Raw genomic sequence first — 16,695 nt, 5'->3', positions numbered from 1 at the left:
ATATACTTTATACAATTTAGAAATATTGTTTAATATTACAAGACTTTATCTCCTGGCATTTTTATACTATAGGTGGAAGTTAAATGGAACAGATGTTGACATTGGTATGGATTTCCGCTACAGTGTTGTTGAAGGCAGCTTGTTGATCAATAACCCCAATAAAACCCAAGATGCTGGAATGTACCAGTGCATAGCAACAAACTCGTTTGGAACAATTGTTAGCAGAGAAGCAAAGCTTCAGTTTGCTTGTAAGTAGCAATTATATCACAATGCAAATGTGACTTTGAATTTTTGTGCCATTGTACCAATCAACCTTTAAAGCAGTTTATCTTAAAAAATCAAAGAGATTTCAATTTATGTTGGTCTTCTTTACCTTTTCCAATATTTGCAAAATATCACTTTTGTAGGATAAATGGTAAATCTGAATGGGAAGATGTATTCTTCTGAACTTATAAGGGTTGAGATAGTTTGACTATATGATAACTTGGTTACATGATGCTCTATACACATAAATTCACATATACTCAAATTTATACACATAAAGTTTACATATACAACAGGTTATACACACACACATTTTAAGGAGAGTGTATAAGCAAGCAATGGAACTGCCAGTAACTTAATAATCAATGTGTGAAGTGATTTAGCCATAAAGCTCACAGCTGGAAAAGAGAAAACCTTGGTAGTGTATTAATCCTGTAATTCTCTAGTTCTTTTTCTTCTTTGAAAGAAAAGGGACATTTTGAAAGCCATTACATAAACAAAAAGTAGAGACAATCAAAGCTTTACCTTTTGCATTTCTGGTTTAGAACATTCAAAAACAAATTTGCCATCTCTTAAGACCACCGCCTAATAAAAGTTTATGAGCATACGGAAAGATAGTGGAATTTAGAAATAGCAAGTTGAAAGTAAAATCAACGGGCAAGAGCAATCAGTACACATTTGAAATAGACGCCTTAGAGGATGGCTGTTCAGCTGTATTTTAAAGCATTTATGTGTTTGCTTATGATTATATGTTTCCCTCTGTAAAATCCCAACTGATATAGCGGTGCATTAATGTCAAAGGTTTCCTAATTACGAAATCTGTTGGCAGTAACACTGTAGAACAGTCTCATTAATAAAATCCTCCCGGGAAACTCAACACCAAATATACCTAATATCCAGTGCTTAATCTATTATTGCCATTTGGTGGCATTTTTATTAATTGAGAAATGAGTTTTCTAAGCATTAGGTATATATGGGACTCCAGCATTATTTTATTTTTGAATTTCTTCTGAGGTAATCTTCCAAATAATTAAGGTGAGCAGAAAAAAAAAGGAGAGTATATCTGATTGAGTGGTATAGAACCAAAGTGTTTATTTCCTTTGGTTTAACACAAACCTAATATCTATATTTATTTTTAACAAGGAGATTTTCTTGGATTCATTTTAGAAAATGATCATAAACTTCCAGAGTAGGGAAACCTCCATATTAAATTTCTTTTATTTTTGGATTTCACAGTGTAGGAAATTTTAAAAAACAGTAATAATAATAGCACCAGAAAAGAGATTAACATACCAGGAGCAACTTTTCATTTTTCTAATTTATGACATTTAAAACATAAATTACTAACTCTTAAGACTCTCGTTTTGTAAAAATCCATACATTTCTACTACCAAAAATATTGGAAAGACAGAATCTCATATTCAGCTACACTCATTTAAACAGGGGCTTCCCAGGCGGTGCAGTAGTAAAGAATCCACCTGCTAATGCAGGAGACACAGAAAAGTGGATTCCATCCCTGGATGGAAAAGATGCCCTGGAAGAGGAAATGGCAACCCATTCCAGTATCCTTGCCTAAAAATTCCATGGACAGAGGAGCCTAGTGGGCTACAGTCCATGGGGCCATAAGGAGTCGGATGCGACTGAGCATGCAGGCACACATTCACGTTTAAATAGCACAGTTCAGCCAAAGTCAAAGCTCTCCCACTCATTTTGCATTTGAGTGGCCTGAGTTTGGCACCTACCCTGCTTTCCCCATTCTTCATGCCTAATATCCTACAACCCTCAGAATCCTTGGTTGATAATCATTCAGTTTGAAAAATTCTGAAGATAGAGAACTCATCAGTTCATTACAAAGCATCCTGAACTGTAGTTGCTCTAGCTGTGCAAAAACACAAAAACAAGTTCAATATCTCGTCCTTGAAATTGAAGTAGATATTTAAATCTCTCATCTTCATTTCTGGTACTTACTCTATGATTTTGGTTAGGCTTCAAATCTGAAAATATGGTCATACTCCCTGTCCCATATTTATTTTCTTCTCTAGGTACTTAATCCACAACCAATTTCTTCACAACACAAATTACACTCAATTATATATCAAGCATGACCCTTTAGAAATGTACTTAATTCTATGCATGTACTTGACCTTAGCAGAGGACAGTGGGAACAGTAGTATCCTATGAAATAAATGTGTCTTTTGGCAAATGGGACTGACAATGATACTCACTGGTTTTGTTTTCGTTTTTAAAGCTCCAATCTCATATTTCAACTTTATTTTGTGTAAAATCAGAGGGTTGATTTTTCATGAATGGCTATTTATCCAGAGCTCCCCAATCATGTTATTTTATTACCTAAAATCAGAATATTATATTTACTTCTATTACATTCACCTTCTGGGTAGTGACTCTTTGTTCCATCACAGTTGAAATTGTTTTAAATCTTTTTTTTTTTTTTAATCTAACATATTGATTATCCTTCTTGTTCAGTGTGGCAGAAAATGTGATAAGCTTGTGTCCATTCAAATAATTGATAAAAAATGTTGACCTGGACAGGGCAGCCTGCCAGTAGAGGATGTCCACTAAAATAAGATTAAATTTATAAATCAATATCCTTCACATCCTCTTGTTCGGTTAACTACAAATTTACCTGAACATACTGCACTTGAACCCCAGTTTCTCCTACTTGTTCTTAGAGTGATGAGGACCTTTGCCTGGTGGAAATCAAGATGTACTGTTTCTACACATCCGCTTATACCTTCTGTCTGTGCATCTTCTCTACTCTTCCCTAACCATTTATCATAAAACAGCCAGAGTAATCTTTTAAACATGTAAATGAGATCATTCCACTTTCCTGCATTACACCTTGTACTGCACTTAGAATAAATCTCAAATTCATTACCATAGTCTCATTTTCATTTCTTGAAGATGACAAATGATCTTTTGCACCAGGGCCTTGGTATTTTCACTCTCCCTGCCGTATTTGCTTTTCTCCTGATCCTTCACATGCTCACTTCCTATGATTCTCTGTTCTCAAATGAGATGTGACCTCCCAAGAGAAGTTTCCACAGCACCATGTCTCACCTGGGCCTCCCAGGTGACGCTGGTAGTGAAGAACCCGCTTGCTGGTGCAGAAAATGCAGATTTGACCCCTGGGTTGGGAAGATCCCCTGGAGGAGGGCATGGCAACCCATTCCAGTATTCTTGCCTGGAGAATCCCACGGCAAGAGGATCATAGTGAGCTACAGTCCGTGAGGCCGCAAAAGAGTCGGACAGGACTGAAGCAATTTAGCACGCACGCATGTCTAATCTACTCCAGTAGTCTTGCATGGAAAATCCCATGGATGGAGGAGCCTGGTGGGCTGCAGTCCATAGAGTCGCGAAGAGTCGGACATGACTGAGCGACTTCACTTTCACTTTTCACGTTCATGCATTGGAGAAGGAAATGGCAACCCACTCCAGTGTTCTTGCCTGGAGAATCCCAGGGACGGGGGAGCCTGGTGGGCTGCCGTCTATGGGGTCACACAGAGTCGGACACGACTGAAGCCACTTGGCAGCAGCAGCATGTCTAACCTAGACACAGTCTCTGAAAAAGCAGTTCCTAGCATTTCTTCTCCTGTCCTCTGTCTGTCTTCTTGTAGCCCTCTACTTTTCTACATAACAGCATCTTTTTCAATCATTAGGACTTACCATGACATGGAACAATTTTGTGTATTTCTTTTTTCTCTCCATTCAACTCCCTTAATATAATCTAAGTTCTGAGAGAGCCGAGACTATCTTGTCCCCTCTGTATCTCCAGAGTCCAGAATGATTTATATATAGGAATAAAGAAAATCTTTTATTAATTACCTATTCAATGATACAGGTTATTTGGGGGATGATACATGTTTTTTTGTAAACTTGCATCCTTTCTCTTACAGTCATTTTCTAGAGTCTGTCACCTTGATTATTAATGTAGTTTGTAGATCTTTCTTTTCTATCCTTTTTATATTAAAAAAATTAAAAGACATTGACTGTCTTCAAAAATTGTTTTTAATTGTTTAGAATAAAATATCTTTTTTTAAGTGATATGAGGTAAAGTATGACAATCACATCTTTTGAATGTTACTGAATGTTTGCTTCTCCCCAAGCATTTTCATAATCATTGACGGAAAAAAAATATTGTCTTTTGACCATACTTACTGCACAGTAATACACAAGTGAGACTATTTCTTCAGTTTTAATTAAGTGATTTTATGGCTGAAATGGACCTTAATGTTTTCCTGACTTGTATATTTTTTTAAAAAATTAAAGATTGAAATAACCGCATTACTGTTACTTACATAATTAATAAGTAAAAGCCAAAGAACAGCACCTTCAGTTCCTAATCTGGGGCACCTTGTCCTGTGTCTGCTTTAGACTCACTTTGATTTATAAGGAAAAAAACTCCTCATCTTTATCTAATATGTTCTACCTTCAAATCTCATTTATATACCTTCTATAATTTTATCTGTATGACACTCTTATAAGGTTGATATCATTTATGGTTTATTTTTAAAATATTATCATGCTGCTTTTGTAGACAGAATTTGGTAATCTCTTTTATTCAGCATTTTAAAAAATGAATTAATTCACATAAGCAAAAATTCTAGTTAATGGAGATGATGTCTCTAAGGACCTCCACTTTTCTTAGTTCAATATCTTTAGGACAGAAATCTTTCCTTGATTAAATAGGCACAGCATAACTGCTGAGGTGTGGACATTTTCATGAGCATAGACTGTTGTAATGTAATTTGGAGCACATTTTGTTTTCCATCCCCTGCAATATTAAGCCACCACTTCTCTATCTGTCACTGAGCCTATTTCTAATGGTAGACTACCAATGCCCTTTCTACCATCTAGTCCTTGTGTTTCACCTTGGGCTAGCAAACTTGATTGATTAGTTTACCAGGGTCTACCCAGCACCTGGCATTTAGTAAACTTGCAATAATAACTGTTGAATAAATGAATAAGTTATAAGGATTGGATGTTAAAGTCATCAGGCCATGTGTGGGACATGAGTTGAACCACTCTGTTGAAGGACTTTCTGACACTCCTTTGGTAGTGCTTTGGAGATGGATGCAAATACTTCTACCTTGAGCTTGTGTAGAAGACAGTTGGTATCCTAATTCCAGATAAGGGTATTTGGGGTCGGGACGCCTTAGCCTAGTAAAAAAGTTCATGTACTGAGCACATCAAAAATGCCATCAAAGTTGATTTGTATCCTGAAAACCTGGCCTGAGATTATGCATAGTTTCAGTAAAGTGTTTAGCAACTTCCTTTCAGCTCTCCACCCTGCAAGGGGAAAAGCAAGTTGAATGTTCTTTAATTCTGAGGTAGGCAACTGAATCAGGAAATCAGGCCAGGACTGGAAGGAATTTCAGTTCATTATTTTTCACTGCTTCATGGTGGGGATTTTTTTCAGAGGCTGTATCTATATAGAAAGAAGTGCTCTAGCTCCACCATCCTCACTACCGACTTCCCAACCAAGTGTGCATATGTGTTCAGTTGCATGAGTAATGCCTAACTCTTTGCGACCCTATGGGCTGTAGTCCACCAGGCTCCTCCGTCCATGGGGATTCTTCAGGCAAGAATACTGGAGTAGGTTGCCACGATCACCTCCAGGGGATCTTCCCAGCCCAGGGATCGAACCCACATCTCTTATGTCTCCTGCATTGCCAGGTGGGTTCTTTACTACTAGCACCACCATACCAGCCCAAATCTGCTTGAGAATCACCTTGCACAGTTAGTCAACAGGGCAATTTTGTTCTCTGACATATAGATATGGATTTTAAAAGTAAGTTGTAATACACACTTACAGGCTTACAAAATATCCAAGTCACTATTTTAAAACTTGTGGATGTGGGCTTGAGAAGCTGAAATACTCTTTTGCCTAAGTTTAAACAGAGTGCGATGTCCATTGCTCCCTTCCACTTTGTGTGTTTTATACTGCTGCTAGAACCGAGACTTCTCATCCGAGCTGTGGGATGGCCATACTTCTTTCTTAGGATTGTTATGAAGATTAAATTTTAAGGCATAAGAATAATTCCTAGTAAAAGCACGGAACGATTCCTAACATGAGAAAATGATGAAATAGCTGCCTCTGTGTTTTTCATCTCTTTCCCCTATTTTCCACTTCTTTTCTGTCTTTTAAAAATAAGAATAACAACTAACCTTTATTAAGAGTTTAGGTATATGAGATAAGAATGTAAGTCCTGAGGTCAGAGTACCTGGGTTGAAATTGTTTATTCTATAACCCTGTGACCTGGGACAGGGTCCTTCTCTCTGCCTCAGTTTCTTTCTTTCTTTTTTTTTTAATTTTATTTTATTTTTAAACTTTACATAATTGTATTAGTTTTGCCAAATATCAAAATGAATCCACCACAGGTATACATGTGTTCCCCATCCTGAACCCTCCTCCCTCCTCCCTCCCCATACCATCCCTCTGGGTCGTCCCAGTGCACTAGCCCCAAGCATCCAGTATCTTGCATCGAACCTGGACTGGCAACTCATTTCATACATGATATTTTACATGTTTCAATGTCATTCTCCCAAATCTTCCCACCCTCTCCCTCTCCCACAGAGTCCGTAAGACTGTTCTATACATCAGTGTCTCTTTTGCTGTCTCGTACACCGGGTTATTGTTACCATCTTTCTAAATTCCATATATATGTGTTAGTATACTGTATTGATGTTTTTCCTTCTGGCTTACTTCACTCTGTAAAATAGGCTCCAGTTTCATCCACCTCATTAGAACTGATTCAAATGTATTCTTTTTAATGGCTGAGTAATACTCCATTGTGTATATGTACCACAGCTTTCTTATCCATTCATCTGCCTCAGTTTCTTTATCCGTAAAATGGAGTAAGATCATGGCATCCAGCCCCATTACTTCATGGCAGATAGAAGGGGAAAAGTGGACATAGTGACAGATTTCGTCTTCTTGGGCTCTAAAAATCACTGCAGACATGAAATCAGAAGATGATTGCTTCTTGGCAGGAAAGCTATGACAAACCTAGACAGTGTGTTGAAAAGTAGAGACATTACTTTGCTGACAAAGGTCCATATAGTCAAGGCTATGGTCTTCCCAGTGGTCATGAAAGATTGTGAAAGCCGGACTGTATAGAAGGCAGAGCGCAAAATAATTGATGCCTTCAAACTGTGGTCCTGGAGAAAACTCTTGAGTCCCTTGGACTGCAAGATCAAACCAGTCAATCTTAAGGGAAATCAACCCTGAATACTCTTTGGAAGGACTGATGCTGAAGCTGAAGCTCCAATATTTTGGTCATCTGATGCAAACAGCCAACTCATTGGAGAAGTCCCTGATGCTGGGAAAGATTGAGGGAAGAAAGAGAACAGAGCATCAGAGGATGAAATGGTTGGATGCAATAGACATGAACTTGGGCAATTTTCAGGAGATGGTGAGAGACAGGAAAGCCTGGCGTCCTGCAGTTCATGTGGTTGCAAAGAGTCAGACATGACTAGGCGACGGGAATAACAACAAAATACTCCTAAATTATTGTCTAGCACACATTAATAAATGTTAGCTGTTGTTATTTTTTATTATGATTTGATTACTCCAGGTCAGAGATTATGCTAAGCATTTTGGAAGCATCCATTTAGTTTTCAACATAACCCGAAGCAGTATAGGCATTAATTTTATCTCATAGATTAAGAATCTGCAGATTCGTGAATGAGGTGACTTTAACCAGGGGTGCAGTAGAAGGGCGAGGACCCAGCATCAGAATCTGGCCACGTCACTTTTGGGCAGATGACAGGCGTAGTTCCCCCATGACAGCTAGAACTACTGTTTCTCATGGAATTCATGTTTAAACTATAGATGTGAATGGTTAGTAAAATGTTTCTTTTGTAGACACAAACTTGATTTCTAAATGTGTTTACAACCTTTCATAGACTTCATTATTATTTTGTTTGTTTTTAGTTTTTTAATTATAGGCTTTCTTGATGTTGTCATAATGTTGATTTACCATTAGTATCTAAAACCATAATGTGTATACCACAATTATGCATATATTTGTGACTCTAATTTTAATATAATTGGTTTCAGGTTCCATAATGAGAATAATTAATAACAATATTTCTTCTCTAAAAGTTAATATGCAAATTTCCAATTTATTGCTAGGTTGTAAAACATTCTGAATATTGATGTTTTATGATAAATAAGTGTGGGTTGGCAAACTTTACATCCCCAAGCAGTAAAATCACATATTATTACAAGTTTTTTTTCTTTTACTCCCATATTATTCCTCCCCGACATGAGAAAGAGATGTACTTTAAATGTAGATTATTATGAAGAGCTTCCAAGAGACTAATCCAATAACTCCAGATTTTAGCCTGTCAGACTGATTGCTTCATAAACATTGTTTGGGACCTTGTTCCTGGAAGAATTTCAGCTATTTTACAACAGTTCGGATCTTCAGAACAAAAGACTTATGCTACTCATCATCTCCTGCTGGGGATGACTATAATTCATACATAAGTACCTCCAAATTGCTGATGGTAAAATTAAGTCACTCAGCAAAAGTCAGTCCCCTGCCTGCTGTCTTGGGCATGGCAAGGTGGTGTTCTTTTGAAGGAAGCAATATGCTGAACTCTGTTGGTACCTCACATGAAGTGGGAAAAGACACTAGGTTGGTACACTATTCAAACCCTGCCTGTCTACCTCCTGAGCTTGTATTATGGGGAAGGAAATAAAAGAGGGACAGAAAGAAAAAAGAAAGGATGAAGATAACATATGAAAGAGAGTCTTAGGTGCAAAAAACACCCCATGTTCTCCTTCTATGACCTCTCTCTATATATGTATAAGATACATCAATAAAGCAATCCATTCTGAGATTAATTTCAGTTAATTTATCAGTTATGTGGCAGTCAATGCTTTTTATGGTGAAAAGATCACACTGATGAGCAGTAGATGATCAGAAAGCATCACTGAAAAAGATTCTTCTTGTGGGTACTATAGTGAGCCTTATCTGAGTTTTCCTTAACTTGAGTACCATCTGACAATTGTGGCAATGATGGTAATAAAGATTAATGTATTAAAATTAGAGTGTTGTACTGTACTTGACTGGGGCTTTTGGCAACATGGTTTTTGAGCCTTGATCATTGTGTATTCACAGTAAATTTCGAATGTTCATTGCTTTTAATATCCAATAATTAGTTTACCTTTCATAGCCAAAGAATGAAATGTGCAATCAGAACAATAACTGGGGTTTTGATCGATGGCCAAACCCAGGACTGACTTGACTGATTTTTAATTAGAAAGGCTGCTTAAATAGGCAAACTTTTGTTCTGAGCAATAAAATGTTGATGGATGACTGTTTGGATAAATAATTTGTAAATATTTAGGTCAATTAAGACTTAACTAAGAAATATTTGGATGGCAAAGCTGCTAATATATATCAATGAAGGGCTTTTAGTCTCCATAAAAAAAAAATTCTCATTTGAATAATTAGAAGAATTCAAACCAAAATTTGCTGAGTTTCTGAAATACTGCTTTTAGTAGGTTCTTTCTGCCACTTTATTGTTCAATCACTGAGTCATGTCCAACTCTCTGCGACCCCATGGGTTGAGGCACACCAGGCTTCCCTGTCCTTCACCAACTCCCAGAGTTTGTTCAAACTCATGTCCATTAAGTCGGTGATGCCATCCAACCATCTCATCCTCTGTCGCACCCTTCTCTTCCTGCCCTCAAACTTTCCCAGCATCAAGGTCCCACTGGGTCAGCTCTTCAGATTAGGTGGCCAAAGTACTAGAACGTCAGCATCAGTCCTTCCACTGAATGTTCGGAGTTGGTTTCCTTAAGATTGTTTGCCACTTACTATAATACTAAAAAGACATTACTGGTGACAGTGGGTATCTATTGAAAATTTCGTAAAATAAACTTTATAACTAGTCAGTACATGGGTGTGCTGTTGCTTCTTCGTGATGTAGGCAGTTATGAATTTTGATATAAAAAATAATTGAAATTCACAAGTATACAGCATTACTCTCATTTGCTTTCTTCTATCTTCCATGATACTCACTAATGTATGCAAGTCAAGCGAAAGTGAAAGTCACTCAGTCGTGTGCAACTCTTTGAGACCCCATGGACTGTAGAGTCCATGGAATTCTCCAGGCCAGAATACTGGAGTAGGTAGCCTTTCCCTTCTCTAGGAGATCTTCCTGACCCAGAAATAGAACTGGGGTCTCCTGTATTGCAGGCAGATTCTTCCCTGAGCTATCAGGGAAGCCCTTCCGCAACCTAGAGATACTAGTTAACCAAATTGCTTTATTATAATACAATAATTCAGTCCAATTTGGTGTCTGTTTGGGTGACAAAGAGTAGTACATGAGTGAATCAATGAATACAGAGTTCTTTTTTTTTTTTTTTTTTAATTCAGAAGCATTCTAAGAATGTTTGGTCAATCATCAATTAGGTGTTGCCAGATAATTGAAAGTAGAAATAGAATTGAATGGGAGGAGGTGTCAACATAGAGAATAGTATCCCATTCTTTTTCAAGAGTTTGTATGTGACAGATCAAGATTCAAATTCAAAATCCAATTGACCATCTGTAGTGGTTTAAAATAGTAATTTACCAAAAGATAATTCATCTAGAACTTTCAATGTGAAGACTTTGTTGGCTAAAATGGAAAGCACTTTGGAAAATTGCATTTTACTGAGAGGTAACAAATGCTGAGTGAGAATGAGAATGCAGTTGTGGAACAAATTGGAAAATGGGTCTTTTCAGATATACTTAATTAAGGACCTGGAGATCATCCAGCATTAAGCATTTGAACCTTAAATTCCATGGCAAGTTCCTTTTGAGAAACAAAAGAGAAGACACAGGAGAAGGCACTGTGATCATCAGGCAGAGACTAGAGAAAAGCTGCCTGGGGACACAGGACTGCCAATAGCTGTCAGAGGCTGGAAGGGTCCAGGGGCCATTCTCGTCTAGAGCCTTCCTTCACAGTGAGCACAGCCTGACCATACCCTCTGATACTTAGCTGCTTAGTCGTGTCCAGCTCTTTGCGACCCTATGGACTGTAGCCTGCCAGGCTCCTCTGTCCATGCGGATTCTCCAGGCAAGAATACTGGAGTGAGTTGCCATGCCCTCCTCCAGGGGATCTTCCCAACCCGGGGAGTGAACCCAGGTCTCCCACATTGTTAGGCATATTCTTTACTGTCTGAGCCACCCAGGAAGCCCAAGAATACTGGAATGGGTAGCCTATTCCCTTCTCCAGGGGATCTTCCCAACCCAGGAATTGAACTGGGGTCTCCTGCATGGCAGGAGGATTCTTTTACCAGCTGAGCTACCATGGAAGCCCACACCTTGGTTTCAGACTAAAAGCCTTCAGAATGCTAGAGAATAAGTTTCTGTTATTGTAAGCCACCAAATTTTTGGTAACTTGATTATGTCCATACTGGGGAATTAGTGACCAGTGTATGCCAGGATCTTTACCTTTTCTTTCCTGACCACATTTATCAAGGAAAAATTAAAACCACATGGGAGTGACACTGAAGTCAGGTGCTTTTGTAACTCAGCTGTATTAGAAAGCAAAGTATTGAGAGGGATAACCTTGATTAAATGTGGGATAATCAGGGCCAGTTTTGTGTCACGCTTTGTGTTTTCCTCTGGGGAGTATAAAAGGGGATTTTAATCTGTATGTAGTATGATCTGATGAATACTGAAAAAATGTAGCTGCAGAAGCTCAGAGCAGCCTTTTCTTTTCACCAGCATATTTCTGCCTCTCTCCAGGAATAGCCTTATATAGGCCTTTTCTGAAATAGGCAGGAATGGCTCATTCTCCATAGAGTAAGGATTTGAAGATTCTGAGTAGTTTTTTTTGGCCCCTAGACTTTCTCTCTGGACTTCTTTTTTCTAGGTCATTTTCCCTGAGTTTGACCTTTCTTGGGCATGCTAAAGTCCTCGAAACTGGCTGTTATCACTTTGAAAGTATCTGACCGACCTGTGTCTATAACAGTTTCACTATGGTCCCTCACGTATTGTTATGATTCGTGTTATGACATTTCTGACTGCAGAAGCCCCTGCAGAAGTCAAGGGCTGATGCCACTGCCTTCCCGCTCAGCACCTTTCACTGAGTGGGCTCTAAATCGGAACAAGCCCCTTGGCTCCTAGCTGACGTGTATTTTATGCACCATCCTGGCTAGTTTTTACTTTACAGCTATAATATGTGACCCCTGGACAGAACAAATGCCTTAGAGTTCAGAGGTTAAATCACAAATTCAAAGACATGATGAAAGGGGCGTGTGTGTGTGTATGTCTCCACGTATGCATGTCTGTGTTTTTCCAAGAACTAAATTATTCTGTTAGATATTTTACCAGAGATTAAATTCTGTGCTAACCGGGTCTGTAATTTATTCTTGATATATGTATTTAGGATATATACTAATTACAAGTACAGCGTTAATCTGCTGCCAAATATTTGCATTGTTCTATATCATTAGCGTTTCACATTTTTTGTTTGTTTTCCATAGCATTTCCTTCTCCCCCCGCCTCAAATTCAGTGTTATAGCTTGGTGTTTTTCTTTCTGGCTTACTTCATTCTGTATAATAGGCTCCAGTTTCATCCACCTCATTAGAACTGATTCAAATGTATTCTTTTTAAGAATTTTCCACAGTTTATTGTGATCCACACAGTTTCAAATCTTATACTCATTTTTAATTGGATTGTTTGGTATTCCATTGTTGTATTATAATATTACTTAATTCTGGGTTCAAATTCCTTATCAGATATATGATTTGCTGTCTTTCACTTTCTTGATGATGTCATATGAACCACCAAAGTTTTCATTTTGATGAAGTCAGTTTATCTATTTTTGTTTTGTTCTTGGTGTCATGCTCTTGGTATCATATCTAAGAATCCAGAGTCACAAAAAATTAATCTTATGTTTTCTAATAAAAATTTTATAGTTTTAGCTCTTAAGTTTAGCACTATGATCCATTTTTTTTTAAATTTTTGTTTTCAATTGTAGGATAATTGCTTTACAGTGTTTTTTTTGTTTGTTTGTTTGTTTCTTCCTTACAGGAGCTTGAATCATCTATATGATCTATTTTGAGTTAAGTTTTGGATGTCTTGAAGTTGGGGGTCCAACTTCATTCTTTTTAAATTTTTTCAAACATATTCTTCTGCATGTGGATATTCATTTGTCCAAAAATTGTTAATGAAAAGATGATTCTTTTCTGTCATGAGATCAAAGAAACATGATGCATATATTGCATTAACTATAGACTCCATCCTGCTTTCCCTATAAGCAAAGCATATTGCCTTTGGAAATGTCATGTAAAATTTAAAATTGATAAATTCTAGGATATCTAATCTTAAATAACATCACATTGGAGCCTTGACGACCTAATTTACTGGTTCTCTAAATTTAAGGAAGAACTCATTTTTTTTTTACTCCTCAGAGTCTCAGTTCTGTTTTCCTCAAACAACCTCTCAAACAAGAATGCCTGCAATTTCTTAAGACCAATCAGTGTTTTACAGGCCAGGCACACTCCAAATCCATAGAGAAATAATCTTCTCTAAGGCATTGAAGTCCTAGGTAACTATTAAATAAGCAGCCAGACCATTTAACATTGGCCAGCACATCTCCTATGGCACCCCACTCCAGTACTCTTGCCTGGAAAATCCCATGGACGGAGGAGCCTGGAGGGCTGCAGTCCATGGGGTCGCTGAGGGTCGGACACGACTGAACGACTTCACTTTCACTTTTCACTTTCATGCATTGGAGAAGGAAATGGCAACCCACTCCAGTGTTCTTGCCTGGAGAATCCCAGGGATGGCGGGGCCTGGTGGGCTGCCTTCTATGGGGTCGCACAGAGTCGGACACGACTGAAGCGACTTAGCAGCAGCACATCTCCACTTCTAACTCTTCCAAAAACTGTGAAGAGGTAATTGGTGTGTATTTGCATATGTTAAAGGGTCCTTCGTGGTTTTTCTCAGAACAAAGAAGACTCTTGACCCAGGGTTTATTTTGAAATGTCAGTTTTCCTATCTCCACTAGAGTACTTGTAAGTAATTTCTCATAAATTTTCTTAGACCTTTCAGTCCCCTCATTGCCTTTGTAATATTCTCTGTATTTACCACCAACAGGCTGTGTGACATTGAAAAGTTTCCACACTTCCTCAACCCCAGTGTCCTCATCTATAGAAGGTGCATAATGATAATATTTTAGAGTTGTGAAAATTAAATATGCCGGGGAAATGTACTTTATATGTTTATCAACATGCCTTCACCTGTTCATGTACAAAATGTACATAAGCACACCTTTGGGAAATACTACCACATCCTCCAAGTACATGTGTTGGAAAAATTGAGTTATCAATACTCAGTGTGGAGATTTCCTTTGTGTGTTTGTTTTTCTTCCTTCCCTTAAATATTTAATGAATACCAACTAGGTAGTAAATGCTGTGTTAGATGAGGAGGAGCACGTCAATGAACTTGACAAATATGAAGCTTACATCCTGCAGGGAAGACAAACATTGGCAACTAACCACGGTGGGATGTTAGGAAGGTCAGAGGTCTTGAGGAACGAAAGACAGAATAAGCAGCAATGGAAAGAGAAAGGAGAGATGCCTGAAAGTAGTGTTTGAAAACTGATCAAAACAAGCATTTAGTGCCTATTTCTTAACAACACTGTACCCATACACAGAGAAGGGACAAACCACCAGCTGTAGAAAGAGAAAACATTTCATGGGGAATTTAGGGATTTGGACAATGGGAAAGTAAGAGCCTCCCAGAATTTTATCTCCTGTCTGTAGTTTTTCCAAATGAATCCTACTCCCTCACTCCCTCTCCTAACCCTGTATTCCCAGAAAATCGCATCTTATCAGCACTTCTTCCAAATCAAAGTCGAAAGTTACAATAAGAATTTGGGGGGTTTTGGTGCAAAATTCTAATATTAACTGCCTCTGCCACACAGGGTAAAGTGGTCTTCCTCAGTACTGTCTTTTCAGTCCTTTGTTGATTTCCTTTATATGTCCCCTAATAAGAGTCTATATCTATCAGTCTGTCTGTTGCTCATCACTCCCACCAGAAGCTTTACATATGCCTTGCTTTGTTCAGTACATTTTTGTTGGATAAGCAGCCAAGTAAGTCATTCTACATGGAAGCAAGGATTCCAGAGAAACGCTTCTAGGAGTGGCAACCTTGACAGTTAAGCTTGTACAGCTCAACATGCAAATAAATTCAGAGACAAAGATAAATGTGCTTTCCTTTGAAAAGAGATGTTGCTCTGGAGGAGAAAGGAGAGCTCCCAAAGACTGTTTACTCTGTTATCATGTGGCTGTTGTGCACATAACTTTTTGATCAGAAGGATGTTTTGACCATGTTTGATGAACAGTGGTCATGTGCTTGGTTTTGAAAATATACCCATCGTTAGTGTAGTCAAAATATGTAAATTTATAGAAATGCTGTTTATCACCTTTTGTAGTTGTTTAAATATGCAGCTAGTTGTTCACGTATTCATTTAGTGATTCTGTTGGCAGATAATAGGGATAATAATTAGTCTGTAGAACACTTCAAGGTAGAAAATGCAAGGCCCACTGGGAAAATGCTTCTACCTGAGAGTAACAGTCTAGAAACCCCCAGATGCTGGATTCTGACCCCCTGTCTTTCTCTGATTTGCTCTTTGACCAACATCTTAATGGGTTTCCCTCATGGCTCAGCTGGTAAAGAATCCGCCTGCAATGTGGGAGACCTGTGTTTGATCCCTGGGTTGGGAAGATTCCCCTGGAGAAAGGAAAGGCTGCCCACTCCAGTATTCTTGCCTGGAAAATCTCTATGGACAGAGGAGCCTGGTGGGCTATAGTTCACGAGGTGGCAAAGGGTTGGACTTGACTGAGTGACTAAGCACACAGCACGGCTCTCTGACTTCCCTGTCCTGATGGCCCAGCAGGTAGTACCATGCTCCATAGGCAGCAGGCATTCAATAAAAGCTCTTTAATTAAATAGCTTACACTTAGTATTTTTGCATTTTTTTCTCTAATTTGTTAGAGGCAAGAAGAACTTAAAATATTACATGCAGCAGTACATGTGTGATGTCATTTACTGTTTGCCAACCAAATGTTGAAGCTAGATAACATTTGTGTATAAATATTACATGAGTTGAGGTTTTTAAATTGATGAAATGTAAGTAATTTGGGCAAAGAGTGGCACTTAGAGATGAACGAATGTATTACATCTGCAGAGCCTTCGTGTTTATTACTTTGAGTGTCATTGCCATTTCCTGCTGGAAGTTAAGCATCACACATGTATCCTTCATTTGACCAAGTGGCCTTGATGCCTCTAAAATGAATTGTAAATCTGGGAATATAAATTACAATCACATCATAAGAATCTTCCTCTTAACCTTGGCAGTGATGTGAAATAGTGCATTTTAAGCCGGTTTGGAAGGTT

At 38.2% G+C, this 16,695-nt stretch overlaps 1 protein-coding gene across 3 annotated transcripts in view; it reads left to right on the top strand.

Annotated features, from left to right (window-relative positions):
- CNTN4 (contactin 4) overlaps nt 1-16,695 on the top strand; it is a 1,027,736-nt gene that overhangs the window by 686,283 nt on the left and 324,758 nt on the right. For all 3 annotated transcript variants that reach the window (XM_005222675.5, XM_005222673.5, XM_059880036.1), the window contains one exon: nt 73-248. In XM_005222675.5, coding sequence (XP_005222732.1) covers nt 73-248 — 176 coding nt within the window. The remainder of the gene's footprint in view (nt 1-72; nt 249-16,695) is intronic.

The sequence above is a fragment of the Bos taurus genome, chromosome 22, assembly GCF_002263795.3.
Source record: "Bos taurus isolate L1 Dominette 01449 registration number 42190680 breed Hereford chromosome 22, ARS-UCD2.0, whole genome shotgun sequence".
NCBI classification, from domain to species: Eukaryota; Metazoa; Chordata; class Mammalia; order Artiodactyla; family Bovidae; genus Bos; species Bos taurus.
This window is presented reverse-complemented; position numbering and strand designations above follow the sequence as displayed.